General features: G+C 43.7%; 1 protein-coding gene across 6 annotated transcripts; it reads left to right on the top strand.

Annotated features, from left to right (window-relative positions):
- Positions 1 to 266: 266 nt before the first annotated feature.
- Positions 267 to 23,045, top strand: LOC147443845 (cyclin-like protein). Of its 6 annotated transcripts, XR_015189986.1 has the most exons (15): positions 267 to 376; positions 491 to 540; positions 641 to 990; positions 1,109 to 1,160; positions 1,283 to 1,756; positions 16,778 to 17,175; positions 17,325 to 17,513; positions 17,589 to 17,798; positions 20,401 to 20,475; positions 20,548 to 20,617; positions 20,751 to 21,930; positions 22,008 to 22,070; positions 22,290 to 22,382; positions 22,513 to 22,641; positions 22,745 to 23,045. XR_015189986.1 is itself a non-coding variant. In XM_086526651.1 (14 exons), the coding sequence occupies exons 3-14, from the start codon at positions 655 to 657 to the stop codon at positions 22,556 to 22,558; spliced, it is 3,186 nt and encodes a 1,061-aa protein (XP_086382777.1). In that variant the 5' UTR covers positions 267 to 376; positions 491 to 540; positions 641 to 654; the 3' UTR covers positions 22,559 to 23,045. The 6 variants fall into 6 exon arrangements, 5 of the variants coding, with proteins under 5 accessions (XP_086382777.1, XP_086382782.1, XP_086382781.1 ...); XM_086526651.1 differs by having other exon boundaries at positions 22,513 to 23,045; XM_086526655.1 differs by having other exon boundaries at positions 290 to 376; positions 491 to 518; positions 22,513 to 23,045.
- The last annotated feature ends 3,669 nt before the right edge of the window (positions 23,046 to 26,714 follow it).

The following is a 26,714-nucleotide window of genomic DNA, read 5'->3' as shown; positions in this document are numbered from 1 at the left end:
GTAGAACATAATAGTCCTAGCCCCCCCCCCCCCCCCCCCGGCTGAGCGGCGATCGGACGTCTTGGATCATCACCCCCCGTGACGGCTGCCCCTAGCCGTTGATCCCTTTAGTGACACCTTGTACTACTTATAAGACGAGCCCCCCCCCCCCCCTTCCCCTTAGTGACACCTTGTACTACTTATAAGACGAGACCACCCCCCCCCCCCCCCCCCCCCCCCGAACGTAAAAAACATACAGAATAAAAAATGATATTTTCCTTTTCTTTGTTTTAAATTTCCGTCTTGGCCTCGTAGTTTGTTCTGCGCACGCAGGGCATGGTTGCATTTAGGGCAATCACAGTAGAGCGATGAGTCGCTTGCATCCCCTGCGAAACAGGTAATACGAGCGCTGTTCAAAAACACTTCTTTTGGGCGTCAACTGCATGGAACTGTCGCAGGGTTCTTGAAGCACGAAAAAGTGATCGATTCTTCTTTTATGGTGGTGAAGCAGGGCTTTGAAAGCGAGCAGAAGAACGTAGGTGGGTTCCTGTTCTTCTAAAGGTAATTTTTTTTTTTGAGGTAATGCTCGGAGACAGGGGTCTTCCAGTATTGTTGGTTTTTGCAGTATGCATATGCCCTCACTTGGCATCTTGCCGTGCAGGAAAGAACTAAGCTATGGCAGAGCCTCATCAGCCTCCGTACTCACTTCAACCACCTCCACCTCAGCAGCATCAAAGTATGGCCCCCTGGTATGGTATGTCCCCACATATGTACCAGACACAACAAGCTCCAGCGCCACCTCCACCACATCATGCAATGGCTTGGACAGCAGCATCCATGCTCCCACCACCTCCTCCCGGGGACCAAGCTTACAGTTACCCCTCACAGCAGTACCATGTTCCCCCTCAGGGTGACTTTTACCCCCGACCGCAGCAGGTTCACCATCACTACCCACCTCCACCCCAACCTGCCCAGCCTCAATTTACTTATATGTACGGTCAACAGGATCAGGTATATTCTCAGGGCCTCAGGGGGGATAAATCCCATATTTGATGGTAGCAAGGTAAAGGCCATTGAGCTGTTTTGCTCTCCTCAAACATTTTGCATGACTTCACAATTGCATTCACAGGTCTGGCATCAAGCCAATAATAACTGGGGTTATCAGCAATGGCCTCATCCTGGTGGGTATATACTACACGATGTATTATTGCCACGTTAATGTCATTACGAGCATACTTATATGTGGATTGAGTGGAATGAATCAGCGAATCTCACTTTTGTACTTGAATCTTGGCCATTTTAGCTCAAACTACTAGCCTGAGTCAGGAGGAAGTCTGGGCAGCCAAAGCACGAGCTTGGGCAGCCTCCAAAGCTGTGCAAGATGAGTCGAGGCCTAGCCCAAATGTACCTCAACAAAGTCACCAGGACTACATGTTTCAGCCCCAAGAACAGCACCCACCAGGAGGTCCACAACATTCATTACAGCCTCCAGGTCAGGAGGTTGCAAGTATACACTCTTATCAAAGTAACATCATCAATCAAGGGCAAAGTGCACAATTAAGAGCCCAGTCTGAGCACCTTTCACAAAGCTTGGGTTATGGTCAGTCAACACAAGACTCAACCTCATCAATAACACAAGAATCAGTGCTTGAAAGTTTTGAACAAAAGGCAAACCAAGCTGGAGCGCAATCACATGCAAATGATAGTCAGTCTCTATTTGGTAGCAGCCAGGTACACGATGCCGCAGCAAAATTCGGGCTAGATTCTGTAATGACAGGTAAAGAAACTCTTACCTCTACTATGTGGAGCTTTCTACAGATGTTTTACTGCGCAGGATGACTGCAATGATCAGCAGGCAGTTGGGTACGATGCGTTGAAGCAACTGGCCATACATATTGTGCATGCTTGCAGAATTTGGGAATTGTGAACTAACGAAGGCTATGGTGCACATGCAATACTTTAGGACCATTGTGCAAGTTTTTAAACCAGGGAGAAGGCACTGTTTTTCTTTGATGGAGCATGAGCTGCAAGATTTTATCTTAGACAAGGCTTCCTTTTAGGTGTTGAGGATTTTGAGGCGGCTTGGCATTAGTCTAGATTTTTATGACTGATAGCACAAAAAGCGTTTAGGCATATAAATTGCAATGAGTCTTTGGAACTTTGAACTAGCTGTAGGTGAGTTGGTTTATTTTTAAAACATACAGGCAGTGCCACATGGAGAGATGACGTAGCGATTTTGAAGGTCGTGTACAGTATGGGCGGTTATGATACGTCTTAGAAGTTAAGGACCTAAGGCAGTTCAAGGTTTGTCATTTTTTTTGTGGTTAAACGTGCAAGTTTCTATGCTAGGACAGCCTATCTTTTCTTAGAGCTCTCTGGTTCTCCCTTTTAACTGTTTAGTTCTAGATTCAGATTTAGATAGTAAAGTGTCTGTTTTCATCTCCTTCTCTTCACAAGTAGATTGGAAAGAGTTAATTGCTGAACTTTTTTGGGTCAACCACTGGTGTGTTGGCTTAGCAGCTCGTCTTGAGTATTGGAGTCTTGTTGTGTATTGGATAATGATTGCACAGTTCAGTTGTGGGTATGGTCTCTTCAACACAAGTACAAAGGACAGTTTTTGATGATGATTTTAAGAAAGCAAGTTACAACAGTGGGAGTATATGTGCTCTTTCGAGTCTGTATCATTTTGTATTGGATTGTATCACAGGTTTGATCTTGGCAGATGTAGAGAAGTGGTGGACATTTGGTTTGTTCTCAGGAGTTTGCTTGAGTAGCTAGGTTCTTATTGGACCCCAACGACTTCTTTGGCAAACATGATCCTTAGGTCACTACCTTTCAGGTCTTTCTATTCTCAGCAGTCTGAGTTTATTGATGGTGTGATTCTCTCGAGTCTCGAGTTCCATGAGATAATGAGATTCAGATTTGGCTATTCAGTTTATAGAGGAAGCAGTTTTACTCCAGGTTATCTCAGATTTCTTTCTGGTGGTACTCATTCTCTTTTTCCTTAATTGAGTGGAAAGGGGGGCTTCTATCTTGGGAGGAGTCCTTGGCTTTAGCTTTGGAGCTTTCAAAGATGGTGTTTGCTGTGTTCCGATGTGGATTGAGACAATTGTTACCCTAGAGCGTACTTTTGAGGAATGCTTCTTTTTCAGAGGGGGCTTCCAGGTTATTATCTTGAGTCGGTCACCGATGCTTCATTCTGCGGAGTACCATGCACGATGTCTTCCAGTCCTTGGTTTCCTTGCCGATTTCTTGTGGCTTTGGATGGTGTGCTTTAGTCCACAGTGCAACTAGTATCTTGGCGGATGTTTTTCTTAGCCATTTTGGTGGTTGCCTTGTCTTTCTGATTTGTGGTGTGACGGTTGCTCTTCCCGGTGCATTCGAGCAGTAGTTCCTATGCCTCGTCTTCCAGATTATTCTTGGAGACTGTACCATGCAGGACATAGCTACTTCCCTTATCCTTAGACGGGCATGATATCTTGTACAGGTTGATAGTGGTCCTTCTCGGCCTAAGAACCATTTACAGATAGCTCGAGCATTTTTTACAATGGGGAGACGGTCTTCTTAGTTCTCCCAGATTTGTTTCCGGGTTCCATAGGTATGTTATATTTTCTTTCGGATTCACCTACCCTTGGTGATCGAGTTACACAGGTAGATAGTGTTTAGAGTTATGACAGTTATGCATCGTTCGAGTGTTCTCCCTTCAGAGTGAAACGAACGTAGGGAGTGGATCTCCCGGCCACACGGACCGCCAACAGACATGCATCGGACAAACCACCTGATCATAGCCACCATCCGGCAGCTCCCCCGTGTTGGGGCCAACGTCCAAGGACGTAGGCGTGCACCTGTAAGACCGAGCGTCCCATACCACCCGACCTCACCTCCCCGAGGTTACCTTGCGCACTCCTAGCCTCGCGGGCTAACCACTGGCACTCTTCCAGTGGGGGTCGATAACTGCAAATGAGGCCTTGGCCTCCCTTTTATAATAATGACCGACCACACTGGCCGGGTTCACACTACGTCCGCCCGGACACTGGACGCCCATCCCGACGGCGTCTAGGCTAGATCCCCTCTCCTATGAGCGGGACATAACATACTTTCCCCCTTAAGAACCATTGATGTCCTCATCAATGAAGTGGGGTGTCACAAATACGGAAGCGTAGCTGCTCACTCAGATAAATATCATGTGGAATTTAAGAGAGACAGTTCATCATGACGAGTAGAGAGAGAGAGAGAGAGAGAGAGAGAGAGAGAGAGAGAGAGAGAGAGAGAGAGAGAATTGACACAGTATTGGGGACCAGAAGATGGGCTGGTCCCCCCCCCGTCAAGAGTATTCTTTATTCAGGGAGAGTCGTATACAAGCACAAGAACCCGAGGAAACCCCTCCGTTCTGTAGTCTTAGACCCGAAGGTCGTTCTTTCCCGTAAAGGGCTTGGGCACAAGGCCGTTCCTTCCTGTAAGGGCTTAGGCGCGAAGCCGCTCTTTCCCGTAAAGGAATTAGGTATGAGGCCGTACTTCCCTTGCTGGGTACTTAGGCATCAGTTCACTTCCCTGGCTGGGAACTCCGTCATCAATTTCCTTACCTTGCTAGGAACTCGGTCATCACTCCTGCATCATCCAAACACAAGGACTTCATCATAAACAAAGCTGAAAATCGTTACCTATCACTTCTCGGACGTGGAGGAGAGTTTTTGTCGCGATAGATTTCTTCTGGAACTCGTTCTTCGCGATGAAAGCTTGCTGAAATTGCAGGACAGCAAGGTAGGAATGTGGGAAAATCCTCTTGCAACTGAATTTTGGCGACGAGATCTCTTCACGTGAGCAGTAGGGCAGCGTGAGGGTGCTTCTGCGATATCTTCCATGGCTGAAATCTGCTAGCGCTGGCTGCTTTTTGCTCCTCCTGCGAATTCTACCTCCCGAAGATGAGAGCGCTGGCTACTTTTATAAGCCCTGCAGGTCGGCCAGAATAGGGAGGGTCGACTGCTTTTCTGCCAGAATAGTGGGCGTTGGCTTTTTCTTGCTGGTTTAGGAGGCGCTGGCCTTTTCTGCTTTTTGGAGAACGTCCTGCAGCAATTGCCCACTTATTAAGTGGGCGGCCGGTCACTTAATAAACTTATTAAAAGTTAGTCTGTTCACTTAAAATTGACTGGCCGGTCAATTTGAACCTGTTTAAACTCAGTTTAAACCTTATAAACTTATTCCAATGCTTGCACTTTTTCCTTCCAGGCGTCCCCGGATATGAACTCAAGCATTCTCTTGCGGAAAAACATCCGCTTCTCGTCTTGCTTTTTACCAAAGCTTCTTAGAACCCATCTTTATCCATGTGCTTGAGTTCTTACGCGTATTTTCTTACTTAGTTCGGAATCCCTCCTCAGACCCTTAGTGTGTCCCCTTACCGATGAACCTGTCACCCATCTTGTGACTCATCAGGGACCACCATAACCTGGTCTTCTCCCACCGAACTAACAGGCCAACTCCTTCACGGTGCTTCTTGTCACCCATCATATGACACACCAAAGTTGTTTGTTTTCTGATGGTTTTTCTTACAGATCTGTGATTCCTTAACTTATTAGTTAACTTGTGCACATTTCTTATTAAAGTCCTAATTCTAGAAAATAGAAATTAGAAACAAAATAGTCAAATTAGTTTCAGGGGATACTGAGCTTTTAAAGCTCTAATTGATTCCCAAGTGGCGAACCTTTCAGATTGACCCTTCTATTTAATTAAGTACTCGTCATAAGCCTTTTGGGCGCGAATGACGGGTACGATGATCTAAAACTGCCTCTGGTTCTCGAGGAATATACTCAGTTTGCATATCTTGCCATACATTTTCCTTGATGGACACAACAACGTCCGCTTTGCCCAATTTTACTATAAGGCGACTGACATGAAACACTGGATGTACACTAACATTCAAAGAAAGAGCTAGTTTATAGGCAACTTGGCTAATCTTCTTTGTGACCAAGAATGGACCACAATATCTAGCTGAAAGCTTATAATGCTCCCGTTTGCATGGTTTTGGAATCCTTGGGTATCTTCAGATAGACCCATTGTCCCACATCTAGAGTCCTTGGAGACCTCTTTTGATTAGCATAAGTAGTGACTCGATCACGAGCCGTTCTTATACTATTCTTAGCCAATTCGAGCATTTCTTGCATGTCATATAGGAAATCATGAGCTTGGCGTTCTTTGACTTTCTCTAAGCCAATAGCAATTGGGGATTTAGGCTCAAATCCATACATCAGCATGAATGAGCTAAATCCAGTAGCAGAATGCTTGCTACTATTGTAGGCAAACTTTAACTGTGGAAGATACCTTTCCCAGTCAGATTGCCTGTGAGAGACATGGGCTCTTAACATGTCCTCCAATGTCTGATTCATCCTCTCAGTTTGTTCATCGGACTCAGGATGGTTAGAAGACGACATACTCAACTCATGAGCAAACACATCTCGCCAAAATTGGCCAGTAAACTTAGTATCACGATCACTGACAATATCCTTTGGCAGACTATACAGCTTATAAAGCTGATCGACAAATAAAACTGCCAACTCATGGCTTTTTCTTGTTGACTTCGTTGATATAAATTTCACCATTTTTGTGAGTCTATCAACCACACCCAAATAGCGTCATCGCCCCGACTAGTATTTGGTAAACCAACGATGAAGTCTGTGGAAATACTTTGCCACTTGGCGTCTGGGATTTCCAATGGGTGTAGCAGGCCAGCTTTCCTAAGGTGCTTTGCCTTATTGACCTGACACTGAGCGCATCTCTTCACATAGCTCTCTATGTAAGAGTGTATCCTTGGCCAATAGAAATATCGCTTGACCAAAGCCAATGTTCTTTGAATGCCTGGGTGCCCAGTGCTAGGAACATTGTGGCATTCGCACAAAATCCTTTGTCGAAACCCATCGATTCCGGCACACAGACGTTTTCATTTCTGAACAATAGTCAACCTCTAATGGAATATTGTCGCTGTCTCGTCTCTTCAGCACGACTCACTTGGGTCTCCGGACCACCCAAGCCTGTATGCGAGTCATGCCCCGCTTCGACCTCGTTCCATATCTTGCCAAAATGGCCATCGGAACGACATAGCCCTCGGAGAGAGAGAGAGAAATCCGTCGAGATTTCAGCCATAGACAATGCATTAACCTCAAGAATCATGTTGAGCGCATCGGCAATTGGATTGTTGGATCCTTTTCTATAACGGATCTCAAAGTCAAACTCTTGATTAAGCTCAACCCATCTAGCCTTCCGGTCTCTGAGATCACCCTGATCACAGATATAGCGCAAGGAATGATGATCTGTCCATGCAACAAACGTAGAGCCATAAAAGTAGTGCCGCCATTTCCTTAGGGCGTGGACTACGGCGTAAAGCTCCTTTTCATACGTTTGATAACACATCTCTGCGTCAGAAAGCTTCTTACTTTCAAACGTAACAGGACGTCCATCCTGGTATAATGCCGCACCAATAGCATAATCACTAGCGTCCGTTTCAACCACAAACGGTTTGCTAGGATCCACAATGTGCAATATTGGCGCAGTAGTCACCAAGTGCTTTAGTGTCCGAAAGCTCTCGTCGAGACGCTCATTCTAGACAACAAGGGGATTACCTTTACGATGAGGACCCGAAGTCTTCGGCCCTTTCACCCCTCCTTTTAAAAGTTGCGTAAGCGGAGCAACAACTTTAGAGTAATCCTTGATAAACTTTCGAAAAAATCTAGTAAAGCCTAAAAAGGACTTTACTTGGCGTACATTCTTTAGAATGGGCACTTTATCCAATTTTTCAGGGTTAACGCGAATTCCATCTCGAGTAATGATGTGATCCAAGTACAGAAGCTCTTTCTTGAAGAATTCATACTTAGAAGCCTTAGCGTAAAGCTTCTCAGTTCTCAGTACTTCGAGAACAGTGCGTAAATGCACTAGGTGCTCAGACTAACTTCGGTTGTAGATCAAGATATCAGCGAGAAATACAACAACGAAGTTGCCTAAAAATGGTCTCAGCAGATCATTCATCATCTGTTGGAACGTATTTGGAGCATTGGTCAAACCAAAAGGCAAGACCAAAAACTCGTATCGTAGTGACCATAACGCGTATGGAAGCCTGTCTTAGGAATATCTTCCAGTTTGATCCGTATCTGATGATAGCCTGATCGCAGGTCTATCTTCGTAAAATACAACGCTCCATGGAGCCGATCTATCAAATCGTCCATGCACGGGAGTGGATACTTGTTCTTGACAGCGAGCTTATTCAACCCCTTGTAATCCACGCAGCAGCGCATAGTGTTATCCTTCTTTCGAGAAAGTAGCACTGGCGCTCCCCACGGGGATTTGCTAGGCCGAACAAAACCCCTGTCGAGATAATCCTTCAGCTGTCGCTGAATCTTGTCCTCCTCGGTTTTACTAAACCGATAGAGTTGCTTTGAGAAGGGTTGACTACCAACCACCAACTCAATGCCATGACCTACTCCTCTCGAAGGCGGCAAGGCATGAGGTAGATCATCAAGAAAAACATCCTTGAAATCAGTCATGATTTCTTAGATAAGGTTGGATTCATTTGAATCCCCAAGTTCAACAGAAGAACACGAAACATTTTTACGAAATTCAGTACCAAGCACTAGTGAATCAAACCAAGCAGATGGTACACATTGATAAAAGTCAACATTAGAAGACTTTATTTCTTTATACATTTTCAAAGCAGTAACAACTGGTATTGCAAAACCATTATTTACAGACTTTTGATTACAAAGTGATATAGATACATGAGGCATGTTATGCTTAACAAAAACAAGAGAGTGATGTACATAGTCTATATACAATGAGTCTTGTTTATCATAAAACCATGGAATTCCTAAAATAACATGTGCTCCGTCCATGTGCATGATGTGGAAATCCAGGTTCTCTTTGTAATCAGCCAGCTCGAGCGACAAGTTTGGAACCATCCGATTCCATATATCCGTATCTACGCCACGAGCCATCTTCACGCGATACTCATGGTCACTGTCCCGCATCTGCAGGTTCAGTTTCTGCACCAATTTTGCATCCACAAAATTGTTTGAGCTTCCCTTATCAAGGAGTACGGTCACGTCGTGACCATTGATCTTCCCGGGGAAACGGAGAAGATCGTGCTTATCAAACACTTTGGTGCTAAAAGTACAATTAGTGCATGAACTGTGCACTAAATGATGGATTTCAACTTGAACAACATGAGAGTTACCTGAGATCTCGTGAATCTGAACCAAAGGATGACCTTGCGGTTTTTGTGTCTTCTTCTTCTTGGGGCAATCCTTGATTTGGTGACCCGTCTGGCCATATCCGAAGCAAGCCTCCTTCTTCACTGCATCAACAATTGAAGCATTTCTGGCTTTCTTCTTCTCCTGAGAAGATCTCGACAGTGATTTGGATTTATGCTGGAATCGGGGTCGCTTCCTCGAAGCACCCTCACTGGATTGATGGTCTGCAGTTCTTTTCTTCTCATAATTCGCTCCATTTATTAAATGGAACGTCCTGGCCTTTGCCACTGCATCTTCGACATCAGTCGGGGCTTTATCCTTAATTAAGGCCCAACGGTAATCCTCATGCAATCCCAGCAGATACATGTGCACAACGTGCGTAGAATCCACCTTGCAAAAGGTGAGCGCCTCTTTGAAAGCTGTCGTATATTTATCAAAAGACAGAGTTTTCATTGAAAGACTCTGTAGTTTGGCGTAAGCTTTCAAAGGGTCCATTTTGGCGAAATCCCTCTTGAATTTCACACAAAAGTCAGCCCACGTCATAGGCTTCTCTGTCATGTCGCGCCACCAGGTAAGCGCCTTACTGCGCAGATAGAGAGGAATTGTCTAAATCCTCCGTTCATCATGCTCCCCATGGAGATCACCAGCGTTGAATTAAAAAAAAAACGTTCACTGCTCTGCCAATGGATGCTGCGTGGAGTGAGGGAGAGAGCACACGTGCGTAAATTTGGGGAGCTTGCGCTCGCATGTGTTTGGCACACGATAGGCTGCCAGTTGAGCACCACGTTGGACAAGAAAAAGCAACGCAAGTTCCACTTCATCCTCTGCAGACTCAAGGCCCGCTCACAGAGAGAGGTAGTTCTCTCTCTCTCTCTCTATGCTTCGCACAAAGGGACTTACAGAGAGAGGGACTTACAGAGAGATTTGAAAGTATACCATATGCCGAATTTTAATGTAAAGCAGCAAATTAATGATAAAATACATTGATTTTTATTGAAAACGAGTAAATTCGGTAAGAATCCTCTGATTTTCATCACTCCCACCTGTTAAATTGCTGAATTTTGTCAAAAATCAGCAAAAAACACATTAAGTTTCACCTGCAAACATACTCGTGAGAAGAAAAATGCACAATTTCAGCGGCTAATTACTAAAACTTGCACGAACTTGAGGTTCCCCGACTCGAACCGATGCGTAGGTGTGCACATAGTCCCTCGTGCAGGCAAGCCAGCTCTGATACCATGAAACGAAAGCGGAGAGTAGATCTCCTGGCTACATGGACCGCCTACAAACACGCGTCGGACGAACCACCCCACCATAGCCACCATCCGGCAGCTCCCCCGTGTTGGGGTCAGCGTCTGAGGACGTAGGTGTGCACCTGTAAGACCGAGCGTCCCATACCACTCGGCCTCACCTCCTCGAGGTGACCTCGCGCACTCCCAGCCTCGCGGGCTAACCACTGGCACTTTGCCAGTGGGGGTCGATAACTGTAAATGAGGCCTTGGCCTCCCTTTTATAATAATGGCCGGCCACACTGGCCGGGTTGACACTACGTCCGCCCGAACACTGGACGCCCATTCCGACAGCATGTGGGCTAGATCCCCTCTCCTATGAGCGGGACATAACAGAAGCCTTAGCATAAGCTTCTCAATTCTTAGTACTTCAAGAGCAGCGCGTATATGCTCTAAGTGCTCAGACAAACTTCGGCTGTAGATCAAGATATCATCGAGAAATACAACAACGAAGTTGCTTAGAAACGGTCTCAGCAGATCATTCATCATCTGCTGAAACGTAGCTTGAGCATTGGTCAAACCAAAAGGCAAGACCAAAAACTCGTAGTGACCATAACGCGTATGGAAACCTGTCTTAGGAATATATTTCAGTTTAATCCGTATCTGGTGATAGCCTGATCGCAAGTTTATCTTCGTAAAATACAACGCGCCATGGAGTCAATCTATCAGATCGTCCATGCGTGGGAGCGGATATTTGTTCTTGACAGTGAGCTTATTCAATCCTTTGTAATCCACGCAGAAGCGCATAGTGTTATCCTTCTTTCGAGAAAGTAACACTGGCGCTCCCCACGGGGATTTACTTGGTTGAACAAAACCCCTGTCGAGATAATCTTTCAGCTGTCGCCGAATCTCGTCCTCCTCGGTTTTATTGAACCGATAGGGTTGCTTTGAGAAGGGTTGACTACCAGCCACCAACTCAATGCAGATAGATCATCAGGAAAAACATCCTTGAAATCAGTCATGATTTCTCGGAGAAGGTTGGATTCATCAGAATCCCCAAGTTCAACAAAAGAACATGAAACATTTTTACGAAATTCAGTGATAGAAGTACCAAGCACTAATGAATCAAACCAAGCAGATGGTAGACATTGATAAAAGTCGACATCAGAAGACTTTGTATCTAAATACATTTCCAAAGCAGTAACAATTGGTATTGCAAAACCATTATTTACAGAAATCTGATTACAAAGCGACACAGATACATGAGACATGTCCTGCTTAACAAAAACAAGGGAGTGATGTACATAGTCTATATACAATGAGTCTTGTTTATCATAAAACCATGGAATTCCTAAAATAACATTTGCTCTGTCTAGGCGCATGATGTGGAAATTTTGTAATCAGCCAGCTCGAGCGACAAATCTGGAACCATCCGAGTCCATATATCCGTATCCTCGCCATGAGCAATCCTCATGCGTACTCATGGTCACTATCTTACGTCCGCAAGCTCAGTTTCTGCACCAATTTTGTATCCACAAAATTGTGTGAGCTTTTATTATCAAGGAGTACGATCACGTCGTGACCATTGATCTTCCCGGAAAAACAGAGAAGATCGTGCTTACCAAACACTTTGGTGCTAAAAGTACAATTAGTACATGAAATGTGCGTTAGATGATGGATTTCAACTTGAATGACATCAGAGTTACCAGAGATCTCGTGAATCTGAACCGAAGGACGATCTTGCAGTTTCTTTGTCTTCTTCTTGGGGCAATCCTTGATTTGGTGACCCGTTTGGCCACATCCGAAGCAAGCTCCCTTCTTCGTTGCATCAGCAAGTGAAGCATTTTTGGCTTTCTTCTTCTCTTGAGAAGATCTCGGCGGTGATTTGGACTTATGCTAGAATTGGGGTCGCTTCCTCGAAGCGCCCTCACCGGATTGATGGTCTGCTATTCTTTTCTTCTCATAATTCGCTCCATTTATCAAATGGAACGTCCTGGCCTTTGCCACTGCATCCTCGACGTCAGTTGGGGCTTTGTCCTTGATTAAGGCCCAACGGTAATCTTCATGTAATCCCAACAAGTACATGTGCACAGCGTGCGTGGAATCCACCTCGCAGAAGGTGAGCGCTTCTTTGAAAGTTGTCGTATACTTATCAAAAGATAGAGCTTTCATCAAAAGACTCTGCAATTTGGCGTAAGCTTTCAAAGGATCCATTTTGGCGAAATCCCTCTTGAATTTCACACAGAAATCAGCCCACGTTGTAGGATTCTTAGTTATGTCACGCCACTCGCTAAGCGCCTTACTGCATAGACAGAGAGGAATAGCTGAATCCTCCGTTCATCATGCTCCTCATGGAGGTCAAAATACGTAGTCCATTGATGCAGCCAGTTATTTACAGCCAATTCCGTACACTCTTTCTCCTCTCCTGAGAAATTTGTAGTTTTGTACGGAATGGTGGCAGTCGGACCACCTTGTGAACGTCTAAGAGCAGCAATTTGCGTCCGCAATTGCTAGAGATGGGTTTCGCCCTCGGAAATTCGTGCAATCGTCGACTGAGTAATACTTTCGAGAGCGATAAGTTGGAAACTAATCCCTTGCACGACCCCTTCGAGAGAGGCCAAGCGAATGTTCGTCTGAACGTTCGCGTTTTCCAGATCGGTAACACGCTGGTTGAAGCTCTGGAAGGTACTTGTAATCCATGTGTATAGAGCATGTGTGAACGGAATCTGAACATTACCTTGCGCGTCGTCACGTTGCACATCCAAGCTGGAGGAATCCATGGCAAAATCCGTGAAAGATTGGAAAATTCACGCGAAACTGGGCCTTTTCTGCACTTTTCGATCAGGAGAAGTTGAATTTCCGAAGAGCGCTACGCGCCGGCGCAAGCGTCCGAAGGCAGGCGGGCGATGGCGGGAGCGCGGGAGTGCGAGCAGGTGAGAGAGAGGAGCAGAGGGCTAGAAAATGAGTTTCTCTTGGGAAAACTCACTTTTTGTAAGCAATTTTAATGAGTTGCAGGTTTCAAACTTTGGCTTTAAAAAGGTCCTGGCCAAATCAAAAATAAAAGGGCAACTCATAACTTAATAAAAGAGAGCAGCGTGATAAAAAAGTAAGCGCTACGTTGAGGCTTTTGAGAGAAGTGGCTGAGGCGTGGAGACTCGGAAGAAGGGAATCGGGCACGCTTAAGCCTTGCGCCCAACACGCGCAAATTAAAGCCAATGCTGTGCTTTTTTTTTCACGCTGGAGTCCATGCTGGTCGATTCCTCCTTCTCTCCCTCCTCACGCTATTGTGAGCCCCTTCTCTTCACGCTACCTGCAGAGAGCTCTCTTTGCGTTGGTGAGTCTCTCTCTCTCTCTCTCTCTCTCTCTCTCTCTCTCTAGCTGCGCAGACACAGAGATAGCCTAATGAATGACGAGGCTAGCCAGTCTCAAAGACGGATCACAGACTTCTTTAGAGCAGACACGGGAAAACCGTAAAAGCCACTTTTACAGCAGAGCTCCCCCTCGTCTCACACCAGAGGCACACTGATTGACCGAGCGATTGAACTGGGGAAATCCAGGCGCCCGCGACTGCGAAGAACTACACAGCATCGACGGAGGCTACGACAGAAAATTCGGAGCATGCTAGCCAGGCATGCACGACGCCCGGTCAGACTACTAACTATGGAGGAAATTGATGAGATTCGCCAACGACCGATGCTAAATCTCTTGTGATTCAGCTATCCCAACAAGCCGCCCATTTTTGGCTTAGTTTTTTGCTTGGCTCACATCGACCAACTTAGGACCCCATAGTATATATCTTTGTTTTGTACTGTTGTTAGGTTATTTTGTTATTTTGACTTTGTATCAGATCCACCACTTTGTAACTTTCGGGTCTCATAGGTCACTATGGCCTTTTGAAGACATGAATATAACATTTCATTTCATTTCTCTCCTGTTGCAACTGCATACAGAGAAACATAAAGAGTCAAAGTATGCTGAATTTTATAAATTTTCCAAAAATTTGACACGCAATATGTTGGTTTCTCTGATTTTTCATCGAATATCAGTGATCCCACCACTCAAGTTGCTGATTTTTGTCAAAAACAGCCAAGAAACAAATTAAATTCCACCTGCACCCACGCTTATGAGAAGAAAAACGATTAATTAGATAACCAATTCATCAAAAATTGCATGAAACAGATATTATCCGACTCGAACCAGTCTATAGGTGTGCACAAAGTCCATTCCGTAGCCAAGCCGGCTCTGATACCATGAAACGAATGCAAGGAGTGGATCTCCCGGCTACACGGACCGCCTACAGACACGCGTCGGACGAACCACCCGACCATAGCCACCATCCGGCAGCTCCCCCGTGCTGGGGCCAGCGTCCGAGGACGTAGGCATGCACTTGTAAACCTGGCCTCTCCCATACCACGCGGCCTCACCTCCTTGAGGTGACCTCGCGCACTCCTAGCCTCGGGGGCTAACCACTGGCACTCTGCCAGTGGGGTTCGATAACTGCAAATGAGGCCTTGGCCTCCCTTTTATAATAATGGCCGGTCACACTGGCCAGATTCACACTACGTCCGTTTGGACACTGGACGCCCATCCCGACGGCATCTGGGCTAGATCTCCTCTCCTATGAGCGGGACATAACACAGTGGGGGATGTGGAGCCAGCTAGGGAATTAGTTTCCGCGGACTACTTCCTTCAGTTACCGGTGGTTCCATGTGCAAGGGACAGGATTGTCAGTCTATTTGGTTGTTTTTGATAGCACCTTGTTCTTCTCTTGTAGAGCTTGGGTGCTGGGTCTTTTGATCTTGTCGTGTTAGCTACAGTCTCAGTATTGATGTGTGTTCCTTTCTGTTGGATGGTTGTTCCCGGTTCACTTTGAGAGGGGTGATATTTCCTCGGGATGTGTTCCAGACAATTGAAGATCAACTACAACTCCACTCTCAATTCCGATGAAGTTTCTTTACATACAGTTTGCAGTTCACAATAGTAGTACCTTTTGTAGATGTTGGTTGTGCGACTTGTGAGTCGGTTGGCTAGAGGAGATTCTTGAAAGAGTTGGATTTGCTTTCTGCGGACAACATTCTACTTCCCGGACATCTTTCGGGGACAGTGGTTGGATGATATACTGGCCAGGTACTCTCTTTACAGTTGCAGATTGCTCTCTCCAGCTTCTTGGTCCGACTTCCTTTCCAGGAGCTGAGAGGGGGTGTTAACACTAGTCTTTTAATCTAACAGGACATAAAAGTGTTCTTTCAGGGTTTTGGAAAAAAATTCCAAAACCATAGTAGATCCACTCATTTTGAAAAATCCTTTCATGAGCTTATAGTTCAAGTACTACTACATCTGGAAAAAACGAGAAACTTGTAAAATTTCTCATCTCTTGGTCACAACAAGCCTCCAAAATTGATGGACCAGTGTATTTCGCCCAAAACAACCATTTCTTAATAAAAGTGGGGATTTTTGTAGTACATGAGATAAAATTCCCCATTAACTTCAATGGGTTGGTGATCAAAACATATGGTTGCTTTTGCTTGACTATTGTTTTTTGGGGCAAAAAAGAATAGGTACAAAAAAGTTGCATTTTTGCCATTCTGCGGACCTATCATCAAAATTTCTTTAGTCATTTCAATACATATACACGTTTTCTTAGCCCCCTTTGGGCCTTTGGATTCAAAAGGTGCCATGGAGCATGTCATAAGAATAATGGATCTCTTACTGAGTGGCTTGGGGACAATGATGAAGTGCTAAATACAACAAACATGACAAATTTGGGTTTACCATTATGACCTCTAGAATCTCATAGAAACTACTCAATATCTAACCAGATTTGTAGTTTATGATTAGATATGGTTTCTACCTACAAAATATATACAATTGACCTTAAGAAACTAGCAATATTGAGAAAGCTATACTTGCTAGATGTGGAAGAGAGATAAAAAGCATTTGTTTTTCTGGTGAGAAAACAAGGTTCAAGGGCCAGTCTCAGAGACACCGAGGACTTTGCCTATATCAATACCAAGGTCGTGATGCGGAAACTGTTCTCAGTTTTGTCAATAACATATTCGTCAAGCCCATCTAGAGGCCAAGAAATGCATGTATAGTAATGATCAGGGATCGGATTGAGTGTATTTGGAGTGAGGCTGCAGCTATGCTGTGATCAATTCTCTTATCTTGTACTGCTATGTGCATGAAGGGATATTTTGTAGTTCCAGATTTTTGACAGGCATTCTTTCAATATTAGATACTACAGGCTTATGGCAATTGTCTTGCTATAGTGAGGACTCATGGTTACCACAATTGTCTTTCTGTAGTCAGGACTCATGGTAACCACACTTTTATGAACAGGTCCGCAAGGGAATGAACCTCTTTCCAAGAAACCACCTGCAGCTCCGGTTTATTCTCAGCAAGCAACTCATTTGCTACCTCAGAGCCAAGCATCCCCGCTCATCTCTCAGCCCCACCTTCCTTATCCAGATAAACTTTCTACGGCTGGTTATGAGCAGCAGCAGGTGCCTTCAAATTATGTTCAACCACCACCACCACCACCGAACGCACAACAGCCGCCGCCACAGGTGCCGCATCAGCCACAGAAGCTACCCCTTCAAAGTCATTATCAAGCATCGGGTGCCTTGGATGGTGTCGAAGGAGAGTTTGGGCTGTCTCCGGGCTCGTTGCAGAATTGGGCGCCTGTCGGAGGTCCTGGTATGCCTTTTCCTCCTGCTATGGGTGCTGGTACTTCTCAGGTATACACATTTTTGACTTCCAAAGGTCCAATGTGTAAACTATTATATTGTTGACACCTGTAACTATGTTTAAGTTTTCTTCTAGTAAGGACTATTGTCTTTGTCATCAGATGAAGATGCTCATTCGTACTACTGTCTGTGGTTTGCAGTTTGATCCCATCCATACACCTCATCAATTACCTGTGCCGTGGAGACCAGACGGTTCAGGGTTACAAGGATTAGGGTTTCCAAGTAGTGCTCCTTTTGTGGTTGGCACAAGTCCAGGTTTAGGACCAGGGGCAGGGCCACCAGTACGGCCTCTGTTTGCACCTGATGGTTTTGTAGAGCGCCCAAAAAAGGTTGTTGCACACGCTTTTTGAGACAGGTCTGGTGATTGTTTGGTTATTTACGCAAGGTTGTATGCGTTTGAGCAGGCAGCTGTTCCATCATGGCTAAGGGAGGAGCTAATGAAGAAGAAAGCTGCAGGACTCACTGGAACTGCCTCAGGTATGCTATCATCAGATGAATCCAGTCGGGTAAATGGTGGAGAACCAGCCAATTCTTTAGGCCAAAGGGTTGGCGTTTCTGATAAGTTAAGAAGCAGCTCACCCGGCTTGAGTGAGGATGAAGAGGAAGACCAAGAGGTTTGAAGCTTTATCTTCTCTAGTGGCTTCAATGTCTAGTTTAATAAGGACTTTGTTTTGTTTTGGAGATCGTACATTAGTGCTTCCTCTTTACATTGTATTGGGACTGTGTGACCATAAAAATCATAGCTCCCACTTCTCTCTCACGCCAACATTTTCACACACATATACATGCTCACATATCTACAGACATGCATACACCCACCCACACACACATACAAAGACATACAGACAAGCTCACATAGGTGCGGGACTCGAGACGTGAAGGTTCCAATTTTAAAGAAGGGAGAAGCGGCCACTCTACCACTCTTCCATCTCTGAAGCCATGGAGGAGGATGTCTCCGTAGCACGAGTAGACCTCTGCAAATGCTCCAAGGTATCATACAATGTGTCTTGCACGAATTCTCTCTAGAAGTCCTTTCTTTGGTGCCATGATAAAGACACTTCAAACAGGGCTCAAGGCTACAAGCAACCTCCGGTGAAGCATCATTTACTGATCCAAGAGCAGCCCCCTCTTATCGCACAAAGCACTCCTGCTGGCTGGCTGAAAATCAGCAAAGATATTGGGCCTGAACTACCCCTAAGGAGCCCCCTCTTGCCTTAGGAACTCAGCCTAAACTTGCAGCAGCACTCCATTGCTGAAAAACACAGGTTCTCAAGGGTTCTTTGCGACAAATTCGAAGCAAAGCACTATCAGCCTCCTTCCAATGCAAAAACGTAGATTGAGGCCCGAGGGGAGTTCGTTGAGACGAAAATGCAGCCACCTGGCTGAAAATCTACTGTCAAAACATCCCCTTAACGGGCTCCCGATCGCAAGTGTGGTGTTGTCAAGCCGTGGCTTTAATACTATGTCAGAGTGCATCAGAAGGTGTGGTGACATAGGAGCAAGGTTGCATTCCAAACACGTATCTATCAGTCTTCCCATATTCAGTACTATGTCAGAGTGCATCGGAAGGTGTGGTGACATAGGAGCAAGGTTGCATTCCAAACACGTATTAATCAGTCTTCCCATATTCAGTACTTTACATATTGGCTGTTATTTATACGCAGACAAGTACACATGCATGCGTGTATCTAGGGTTGTGTATATATGATGTATATGTACATGTATGTATGTGTGTATAGTATATACATGCAGGTTTGTATACATGTATGCAAGCATACATAAGTAGACGTTGCATCTATTTGTATTCAATACCTAACGTATTTTCCGTACTCGTAGTTATTACCCATGTTGCACAATCTTTTTTAATGTTTTTTCATACCGTACTTATTGTACCTATCCACCTTGCATAGGAGCACGGGGTGGTGGGGGGGGGGGGGGGGGGGGGGGGGGGGAGGGTTGAGAGGTGAAAAAAACACAAGCGAGTAAGTGGACAAGCCCTGTGGGCAATGCTCTGAAGTAGATATAAGGTTCTCCCCCCCCCCCCCCCGCCCCCCTCTCCCGAGACCAAGAAAAAAAAAGAGTGCAACCCAACTCGCCAAGAGCCATAAATTTGGAAATATAAAGAGCCACCGGTTAAAAATAGGGCGCCCTCTATAAAGGGGCTTAGAATTGGCAACACCAGACAAAAACTAGTTATCCCCGATGACACCTATACCCTAGTAAAGCTGCAAAAGGCGGTTCACTGCCGCAAAGCACTCTTTTCTGTGTGCGTGACGACCAAGAGCACCTGGTTATAGACCATCACATCGACAAAGGCGGGTCTCTCAAGACATCGTCACTAGTTATCAAAGACATCTCTAGGAGCTGTGGGAAGCTTCAAAAGTAAGAAAATATTAGGAAAGTAACAGATAGGTTTATCAAGCAGGCAGGGGACCATGTGCTTGAAATTTGAGCTGATGTTTCATGTTGTTTTTTGGATGATTACCAAGGGTATTACGTTGGTAACATGCAGTCCTTTTCAAAGTGAATCTGGCCTGTTCCTGGATTTGTCTAGGAATTTATACATTTTTCAAAGCCCAAAGAATTTAGAGTAATTTTTGATTATGAAGTGAGGTATCCCTCATCAGTGGATTTGGTTTTTGACAGGGTTATATAGAGTCTTCCGCACTTACTTTTTGGTGTTTTACTTCTTATTTTAGATGTAATACTGTCAGAGAAGCCTCCATTCTGAGCTCATCTGCTTCATGCATCGTTTGTGTCCGAATAGTTTTCTGCATGGAGTTTGGCTGTTTGCACAAAAAATGTTAATGCCCTTGGTTGTAGTAAGGCAGTTTCTATTCTGCATATTTGTTGTTCAGAGAAGCAAATTTGGGCTCAGTCAATATGCATGGTTGGCAGAACTAGATGGTTGTAGGGAACACAAAATTGTTGGCATTGCTGTGGTGCTTTAAAAAATGGAAAAATTCATACCATCTGGGTAGCTTTCCAATGCCATTGCCTAAAAGTAGGCAGTTTTTGCTATGCATGTTTTTGTTCAGTGTATAGAGTCTTGGCTCTGGCAATGCTGTTGCAGGAATTTTTTTGGCTGGTACAAGCATGTGTGCCACAGCACTGTCTGGCATTCTGATGGTGCCATGCCGGATTTATTCAGCATTGTTAGTCAATCTATTTTGGTGCTTTGAGGCTTTCTTGATTATCTTCAATATCCTTCCACAGGCAGAAATTGAAGCTGCCAGAAGCGCTGCTATAAACCAGGAGATAAAACGGTTGTTGACAGAAGTTTTACTGAAGGTATACTGCGTTCGTTCCACACTTAAGAGGTAGCTTATGGCAGCTCGTTTCAAATTTTTTTGTTCATGTAAGGTTACTGGAGATCTGTTTAAAGAAATTGCTCAAGAGGTTCTAGAGGAGGATAGTGATGATATGCTACAAGGTAAGCTTTACCAACTGTTTGTGTTTCACGTATGGGTTTAGTAGTTGGTAAGCTTTACAAACTGTTTGTGTTTCACGTATGGGTTTAGTAGTTGTTTGGAATGTGACTTGTTATGCCCTGTTATGACAAACAGGTAGTACTTCTCCAGATGAGCGGAGCAGAGTTGGGAGTCTTACATCCCCTTTGTCGACCAATGTTGGTCCTCCTCCCCTATCTGGGAGGGTTTTTGTCTCATCAGGAAAGAACCCTGTGCCAGAAGACCCTGGTAGGGACAAGGAAAGTAGCGATTCTGGTGAGCCTGCTGGCGATGTTCTTGGCCTCGGAAATTATGCATCTGATGATGAGACACTTGAGCCTAAAGATCATGAGGCTGCTCCTCGTGGTTTGAGTACTGATACAGAGAAGCATGATGTGGTGACAGCAAGTTCTGTTCACCAGGCGAAGTTTGAAGAGAACGCGGTCACTCTTGAAGGCAAAAGAGCAGATGGTCCTTTACAGAGCAATGAGCATCTTCACCAATGGAAGGTTACCAATGAGGATATTACAGTTCAAGAGACCAGTGTTAAACAAAAAAGCACTGCCAATCATATTGATGTGCAAAATGGTAAATTACCAGTGGCAGGAGATTTAGGTGCATCACAAATTCAAGTTTCGAATTTAACTTCCAAGGAGATAGCTGTACAGTCGCAGCTTGTGTCTGAGCAAAGTTCCTCGAAGGAGAGGAGCAGTTCAATTTTGAAAGGTGAAGGGAAAAGTCGAGATACCTTGACCATGTCGATTCAAGTCAAGGAACCTGCTGGTCATAACTCAGATACCTCTTTCAAGAAGCCAGAAAATAAAGAGGCTAGCTTTAGTCAAGACAATCTTATCGGGAATAGGAAGAGAGAGGAGAAGAGGGAGGACAGGTCTAAGGATTTGTCTAACAAGGAAAGAAAGAGGGATGATAAACCAACAACAGAACACAAAAGCAGAGATGAGAGGGATGACAGACCAAAGGCCAAGTCTGACACATCGTGTAAGGAGAGGCATCTAGATGAGAGGTCAAAGGATAGCAAAGAGGTGAAACGAACAAGGGGGTCTGAATCTAGGGGTAGGGACTCCAGCAGAGAGAGAAGAAAAGAAAAGGACAAGGTCAAGGAGAAGTCTAAGCCTCGTGAGAGAGAGTCGGACCGAGATGGGAAGAGGCAGGAAAAGAGGGAAAGAGAAGGTCGGTTAAAACGAGGGGAAGCAGCGGAGAAAAAGGCTAGGCATCGGTCAACCTCATCCTCAGGCAGGGAAGGCAGCTCCTCGTCCAACAGCGACAGAAGCAGAGGGTAATCTATTTTTGGAAAAACTTTCTATCCTTGTTATTTCATCTCATGAGTTTTGAGTTTGCCTTTTCACTAAACAGGAGGTTACGTACCAGGCGGTCTTCTAGACATATTACTTCTTCCCCAGGCAGGTCAAGGAAGAGGTATGTACTGCGTTTGCGGTTAAAAGTGATTTAATTGCTTCACTAGTTTTATACGGGGGATTTCATTTGGGTGCCTTATATCTGGGATATAAATATAATATAATATGATATATCTATTATGGGGTCAGCCATGAAAATGGTCCAAGAACCATCGATTTCTTGTCCTCTAGTTTTTCCATGTACTTACTTGATGAGTATGATGATGATGTGTATCAATAGACGAGCATCGCGTTCTCGTTCTCGTTCTCGTTCTCCTCATGTCAAGCATACCCATCGCAGGAATGTACCATCTCCTTCTCATGAGAAGTCCAGGTAGGGTGCCTCATCATTTGTTGTAATGGAGAGATTTGCCACATTAATTGATTTGTGCAGGAGTGCAGCTTTAAGATTTTGGTTTAGTCTCTGATTTGTGAGTGCTAATTTTTCACATCTTTGATTGCAGGAGGTCTGGTTCGAAGTCACCGGTACATCGAAGGGGGCGTGGTTAACAAATTGCACGAGTGATTGCTGGTGGTTCGGTTTCTTACCGTAATTGATCTTGCTCAAAGAAAGGTCACAGAATACGTGTGAGGTACTTGCTATCCATGACATTTCGACTTCACAAGACACCAGAAGGTTTTGTATGCGAAGCGTTGATGTGGAAAGATCTGACGAAGTCCACATGTTTGTGGCAGTTGCGGCCCCATATAATCCTTCTTTGAGGTCAAAGAGGCGATGAGCTTTTTGCAGTATTCTGACCAGCTCCGTTGATGGTTTTGTAAATAGTGTAGTCAGACTGCCAGAGATGGGCTGTGGCCTTATCCGATAGGGTGTACGAGTCTCTGTATAGTAATGGGTACTCCCACAAGCATCATGATTCATGCCAACATTGTTATTGTCACTAAATTGTCATCCTGAGGAAAATGTAAGTTAAAACTGTGACTGGGCTGTTGAGGAGCATGCTGCAGAATGGTAATATCATTATTTGGTCTTAAATGATTATTTATTAGAAGATTTAGGATTGTGCTGGTAGTCTGTAGTGGCAGTCATGGTCAAAAAATTGAGCAATGGTGATGGACGAGATATTATGAGATTCTTGTTGAGCAACTTAAACCATAGTAGAGGGAGGCACGAGCAGTGTCATGGGGTCGGGAATGGCCACCAAGTGACCATTCACTGTAATACTGTGATGGCGGAGGGCAGGAGCAGTGTTGCAGGTGAATGGTCACATGATGACCATTCCGGGCCGTCAAGGTCGTCAGGAGGGGGGCCAATGGTTGTGCAGGTTTGATTTATGGGCTATTTATTCTATATTCCACTGGCGACACTTCTATGGGACTTTGTAAACTCTCTGTACCAAGGAGCACTCGCAAAACATAGAAGTCCTATAGGCGACACTTCCACTGGCCGACTCACTTGTGACCTTTTAAATGGTATTATTTATCTTTTTAAGTTAAAATACAATAATTGTGTTTTCATGCATGAGTTAAAGAGTGCAGGACGAAATACGAAAAAAGACATTATTGCTTTTACATGTATAAGTACTGACCGCCACAGTGAGACATTGAAACAAGCAATCAAGGGAAACTGACTGTCCATCTTACTGGGAATATTTGTGTTTTGAGTCCCCTGTGCATGAGTTAATAATGCCAGATGCAAAAGACAATATTGCTTTTACACTTATAAGGACTGAATACCATAGTGAGACATTTAAGCAGTCAATCAAGGGAAATTGACTGTTCCTCTTGCTTGAGAATGGTTCTACTTTAATCATACCGTCAAGATCGGCCTTGGAGGGGCCGAGCATCTCGGTGCGAATCTGCAAACATTCTCTGCCCTATTAGCAGCTGCATGCAACAGATGCCGGCCAGCTCAGCAGCTGCAATTGCAGTCTGCATATCAATCAAACCATGCCAATGCGGCAGTTGGAATGGTATGGGCTATTTATTGTATATTTTACAAAATCTCCACGGTATATTTTCGTTGGCTGGCCTTATATCTGTTGAGTTTCTCCCCTTTTTATTGCTCTGGTCATGTCGGACCACTAGTTGTATATGATCTCTCATTGTGCTCTTGCAGATTTTGTGGTTGTGGTTAATTGAATAGGTACATTCTAGATTTTGAGATAAAGTACGACTAATGTTGCACTTATCAAATTCACTACAAGCATGGTAATGCATTATCTTTATATCAAGACCTGGTAGTGTGGTGGAGTTTGAAGCCTTTTCCTTGATTTGTTTATCTTGCAAGTCAAACATGAGAATGAGTACTTCTTGTACGTGCTATTTGCATTACATTCAGGTGCGACTAATCTTTATTGTTTTGGCACAAATAACAAAGAGGTTTTTTCCAAGAAAGAGGTGAATAATTTGAAAAACTAGAAATAAGATTTGACGCGTATGCTTCAGGCAAGGAGAATATTAATGAACCAAATGTTGTATGAATGGCATGTAGATAGCTATCATTTTGTTGATGGGGTGATGATTCTATTGATTTGCTTTCACATATCAAATATTATATGATCAATTGTTTGGTAAAAACGCCTAGCATCCTTGCAATTTGGAAAATTGTCTTTGCAAGGCATTGTTCAGGTAGTTATCCTCTATGCCAAAACACTTGTTTTGAGTCAAAGACTTGTATATTTTCTAGTTGATTGGTGATCGTATTGAGTTGACTATAATGAAAATACTATGTTAACATGAACAGTTGTTCCTTTCTCTCATCTTCTTAAGTACTCTCTTTGCTTTCTTTGTGGTACAAAATTAAATGTAATCAATTTTTTGGTGTTATACCATGCACTTTTATTGATTAATAAAATTGATAAAAACTCGCAAGTACTTTTTTTGCGATTGGATCCTTTTGCTTGTACATAGTGATTAATTTTGAACTAGTAAGGGAAATCCATTGACATTAACGCATTCTATCAATTGATACTATACATGTAATCATTTGACTTGTTTCTTTTTGTGAGCATGTTTGTTCAAAGTAGTTGATTAGTTTGGGTAATTTAATCAAGTGATCTCAAATTTTGAGACTTATTTGGCTAAGCAATAGCTTAATTTTATTTGGAAGACGAGGAAGCGTTTGGAGATGATGGCATAAAGATTGGTCAATTGTTGTAGCACTAGGGTTGTTGTAGAGGGCAATGTCAATGCTGTTAAGGTTGATGCATTGGTCATTTTGTTGTTACAAGAGGCTATGTCAGGAAAAAATAGAGCTAAGCAACATGTTAGTGATCAAGCATTTGTTGTTGCACAAAGAAGAGAGAATAATAACAATGCTGCTATTTCCAATGTTCCTTCTTTAGGTAGCAAACCATATGTGAAATTCCTTTCATAGATCTAGTGGAAGAGGAAAAACAAACTTAAAGTTGCAGCTATTGCAAAGTAGCTGATTATCTAATAAAGCAATGTCCTAAGTAAAGGATAAAGAAAGTGAACCTTCGTCAAATGTAGCCTTTGCAAAATCTACAAATATTGTCGTTGATAAAAAATGGGATTTTAGTGCGTAGTGCCAGTATGATCCTTCTATACATGATGCATATTTGATTGTAGCTACAAAATTCACACACGTGATACTTTTGAGTGTGTGCTACAAAGCACATTACATCTCATCATGACTTTTTCTCTTGATATTGTCCTCTCTGGGAATATTGTCACTTGTGTCAACAATACTTCTTGTCTAGTTCAAGGAGTTGAAAAGATTGCAATCATTGCATTTAATGGCAATTCCTTCATCCTTTTTGATATATTTCTTGTGCCTACAATCAAGAAGAATCTATTGTTAGTTTTTGCATTAGTAGGACTTGGTCTTGTTGTAAAGTTTGTGGATGTGAGATATACCGTTCAAGATCTAAGCTCAAATGATATTATCGTGGCATCATGTACCTTGTCTTGTGGGTTATACAAGCTCAATTCTTATGACAAAGTATGGAAAACTTTACAAATGCAGTTACGGATTTTGAAGCTGTTTCATAAGCTAAATTCTGGCATGTAAGTTTTGGGAATTTGAATTTTACCAGTTTGATGTGTGTGCAAAAAATTGAACTACCTTGAGAACTACTCTATGCATCTATAAGTTTGCACTTTGTGTAGAAGCTTCTCTAGGCAAGATTTTTCCACCTATTCATTTGGTTGTAGTAAGATGTCCATTGTAGTTGCTAGTAACTCTATGAGAAAATAAGAAGTAAAGAGATCAATACTTTTGTGTATAATGTATGCATATGGTTGTAGGAGGATTTTCATTGAGCAAAAAAGCGAGCAAAGTAAAATTTTGAGCGAAGATGACCAAAAATTTGATAATGCACCATCATGGAAGAGTTAAAGTCAACAACACAAAGGATGGTTGAAACACCCAGAGAGATGAGAGACCATGTTATTGCTACAAAAAATATTAACAAGTCAATGAAGAGAGAAGACCATGTAGCACTATCTTAGACAATGTTGTCTATTGGTGTTTGTATTGTCCTCTTGTTTGTAGAAGTACGAATAGATAGCTTCTAAAAGGAATTTATCTTTCATCTTTTGTGTGTGCATAACGTAAGATTATGGTTGATAGCAATTTTGTGATAGAATTTCTTGAAAATAATTTTGACCCTTGAAAACAAAGACTCTTTAAACTCCATCTCTCTCTATAAGAAAAATTATTTTCAAGAAATTCTATCAC

Source organism: Adiantum capillus-veneris, chromosome 13, assembly GCF_014529385.1.
Source record: "Adiantum capillus-veneris isolate H3 chromosome 13, ASM1452938v2, whole genome shotgun sequence".
Lineage (NCBI taxonomy): Eukaryota > Viridiplantae > Streptophyta > Polypodiopsida > Polypodiales > Pteridaceae > Adiantum > Adiantum capillus-veneris.
This window is presented reverse-complemented; position numbering and strand designations above follow the sequence as displayed.

Bases quoted from the DNA above. Each gene is read 5' to 3' on its own strand.
- LOC147443845 (XM_086526651.1), top strand. From the start codon at position 655: ATGGCAGAGCCTCATCAGCCTCCGTACTCACTTCAACCACCTCCACCT. The intron at 991-1,108 runs GTATATTCTCAG...TTGCATTCACAG, and splicing joins TGTACGGTCAACAGGATCAG to GTCTGGCATCAAGCCAATAA. The intron at 22,071-22,289 runs GTATGTACTGCG...GTGTATCAATAG, and splicing joins CCAGGCAGGTCAAGGAAGAG to ACGAGCATCGCGTTCTCGTT.